The sequence below is a fragment of the Odontomachus brunneus genome, unplaced genomic scaffold (genome assembly GCF_010583005.1).
Source record: "Odontomachus brunneus isolate Ranch 3 - 2012 unplaced genomic scaffold, Obru_v1 Obru_scaffold_126, whole genome shotgun sequence".
Classification (NCBI taxonomy): domain Eukaryota; kingdom Metazoa; phylum Arthropoda; class Insecta; order Hymenoptera; family Formicidae; genus Odontomachus; species Odontomachus brunneus.
Genome location: NW_022639576.1, coordinates 395,410 through 398,889, shown reverse-complemented (window position 1 = coordinate 398,889; position 3,480 = coordinate 395,410). Strand labels below are relative to the sequence as shown.

Here is a 3,480-nt window from a genome sequence, read left to right as displayed (position 1 = left end):
GGACCGTAGGTAGGTGCTGAAATGTCGCGTCGACGATTAGCGAGACGATTATGCAGCAAAACTCGAGAGAACGCGTGACTCGTGAACCACGACGCAATTAAATGTCAATGCCGATGTTCGGACACATTATCCTCTGTATTGCCCGTCCTCTGAATCATACTTCCCCAAGTAGCAGAATGACGTCAAATGACGCATTAATGACATCTCTGACGTCATTAACACGTCATTCGATGTCGTTTATGTTTGCCGGGCTTTTACACGGAGAGAATTCTATAGTAAAAATTACTATGGAATTTTGTAATTTTGTAATAAGGAATAGATTGACATTTTGCACGGTAACTGATTATATTTTTTCATTTCATGTATCTTGTATATCTTTTCAGATATTTTTATACATATACCTTTCCGTTTCATATTTTAAAAACTGAAATGTGCTATTGAAAAATTTGCCACACCTAGAAAAAATGTTTAGTATTTATATTTACGTAGAGAAATCATTACTGTAAATTATGGTCAAGAAAACTATTGTTTTATTATATTCTACTGTAATATTTATTATAATAACTTTATATATATATTACTACTACCATTTTCGCAACTAAAAAATATGGCTGGGGTCAACAACAACTATAATTTTAATTAAATTAATCGTTTTCTCTCTTAATATATGTTTCTAGCAAAATTTATTATGTTTCTTAGCAATATGGATCAAGATAAATCTTACTGATAGTCTATTCCTGCACCGCTAGAAACATAATAAAATTGAAACAAATTTATGTGGAAAGAAAAGAACTATAATATTCTCTGCGTGTAGAAGCGCGATACTCAGACTATTCCTACAAGGAGGAGAAAATACTCGTGACACCGACGAAAGTGGGAGAGAAGCTATCGAGGAGGAAAGCAAGTGTACACACAGGCATGTCGCGTTAGAGCATGACAGTTTAATTCTCAACGGAAACCACGGCCTATCTTTACACTTCGCTATTAAAAAGTAACAAGAGACCAAACACCATTTATTTATTACTGCATTTTTCTATAAAAAGTAGATTTGTGTGAGAACCGGGAAGCGGCGGAGCTCCTTATTTACGTTATAGCGAACGAGAAGATCTTCGCGCGACTCACCGCGATCGATTCCGTCGAACATCTCGCTGAATTGCCACTCAGTTCTCTGTTCCCTTCCACCCATCCCGCCCTGCTTTTCTTTATTAATTCATATAAATACCTCTCGAAGACGCAAGACGACGTTTCTTTATGCTCTCTAGCCCGCGAACTGGATGATCGCTCTCTATTGAACTCCACGCTCAGGTCTCGCGTGATTCGTCGGTCCGCGTGGCGAACTTGGTGATTTCCGACGGATATTCGTTCCGATCGTCGCGAACGTCGTCGTCATAAGATCATCCCCTTCCTCTCTACGTGATTGCCGTGATCCTTTGCAAGAAACGGCCGATCTCGACTTTTCCTCATTACGACGTCACCTCAGCGATGTTGACGTTGTTGGGCGGAATGCTGGCCATGTTGCGGCTGATGATGCAAGCCGACCGAATGTGGGTGTGGATGGGAGTGCGAGTGTGGGTGTGAGTGCGGATGAATCGTGTGAAGGATCCTCGGTGGCGTACCGCGTCTGGACAAAGGTGGCAGGGTGGTACTTCGCGTCGACGTCGGCGCCGGTGGTGTCGATGTCGAGACCGCCGACGTCGACGTCGGCATCATCGTTGACGTCGGGGTAGGCATCGGCATCGGCATCGGGGTCGGGGTCGGCGCCGGTGTCGGCGTTGCGGTTGGTGTCGGAGTCGGTGACGGCGTCTCGTCGCCCAGCACGTCGATCTCGTCATCGTCCTCGTCGTCAGAATCGGCGGGTGCGTCGCTGCTCGCGCGAGACTCGCGACCGCCGCTCAGCGAGAAATCTACGGGACGTTCTGTCAACACGAATGAACGATCATTGAATAATGGCAGAGGTGATGATTCGCGCGGTAATGCGACGGATCCACGAAAATGTTCACAGAAAAACACTATCTACTTAAGAGAATGCTAAAGTCGATGAAAACTCAAAAGAGGCAGTCAATGATGCAGAGACGATTATCACTAACACAATCACGCTATCTTTTGCATATTTCTTGTATATACAGAACTTACGTAAATGCGTGTTGCTTTGTTTTACCATATTCAGCGGAAAACCACACGTGCATGTAAAATTTTTCTGTAAACTTTTCGGATATTCTTAAGCCTCTGAATTCAGATGCGAAGATACAGCAATGTTCTTTAAAATTTTTTGTTTGGAGCATCCACACTTTCGGTATACACAAGCTGCGGAACTTTTGGAAATATTTTGTGTTTAATGAAAATTATTTTTTATGATAAGAACACAGATTTTTCTTCATTCAAAATCATATAAAATATATTCTTGCAAATATATTGTCTCTGTTTCGTGTTATATAATCTCTCATTTAAAGATTACCAACTCAAAAACATCATTAAAAACCTAATAATGTCAAAAATTAATAAATTCAATATATTAAAAATAAATATATTTTCTAAATAAGAATGTTTTCTATATTTCCAGGATATCGCAAAAGTAGGTTGCATGTATTCCCTACATATTCGAGATGTACAGTATGTTACGTGAAAAATATGCGGGATATGTCTAATTTTTACGTTTTCTCAATACGCACTGAGAATATCTTCTGGTATTCTCACTATTACAGTATGTAAGTCTGAAAAATATATATAAATCTATATATATGAAAAAAAACATTCTTGTTTAGGAAATATGCTTATTTTTGACATGTAAATCTTAAGATGGGATTACATAGCGTTAAACGAAAATAAGTTACTTGCATCAACACATTTTATATGATTCAACAAGAGAAAATCTAATCTTATTATTCAAAAATAATTTCCGTTAATGAAAAGCACAAAATATTGAATTGGGGATTTGATGTCTTCAAGTGTCGGAAGGAAATATCATTACTACCGAAATAATCATATTGTTCTTCTTATGAGACTGTAATAATATCCAAATGAAATTATACATTGTTGAAATTCAAAAATTTCAAATTATTCTAACAAAATTATATTTCGTTATGAAACAATGCTTGCTAATTTGAATGTATCAGTTTTAAGATACTAATTACTACTAATATTAATTTTTTTCTGTACATACACGACTTTCTCAGTCACACTGAATATAGGCATATTCTTCAGATCTAACAGAAAACAAGAATACAAACATTGTCAGTGCATTTTTTGTATATAACACAGTGCATATCTCGAATATATAGCTACTGCGCTATTTGCGATATCCCCCAAACATTCTCAGAATGCGCGTGCTATTAGAGGATGCGTCGCGAGCTTGAATCTCGGACGAAAGCGTGCGAAGGAATCGCGTGTGATCGATCTTCACTATGAGGGAATTATCGTAATAAAATGGCGCAAAAAGTCATCATTTCGATTCCCTGAAATTCCCTCGATCTGGCTTTCGGG

The 3,480-nt window shown here is 38.6% G+C and overlaps 1 protein-coding gene across 1 annotated transcript in view; it reads right to left on the bottom strand.

Annotated features, from left to right (window-relative positions):
- Window positions 1-357: 357 nt before the first annotated feature.
- The window catches only part of LOC116849818 (brain-specific homeobox protein homolog), a 9,533-nt gene continuing 6,410 nt past the window's right edge, over window positions 358-3,480 (bottom strand). Inside the window, exon 3 of the mRNA XM_032827376.1 lies at window positions 358-1,916. Within this exon, the coding sequence (XP_032683267.1) occupies window positions 1,477-1,916 (440 nt within the window). The 3' untranslated portion in view covers window positions 358-1,476. The remainder of the gene's footprint in view (window positions 1,917-3,480) is intronic.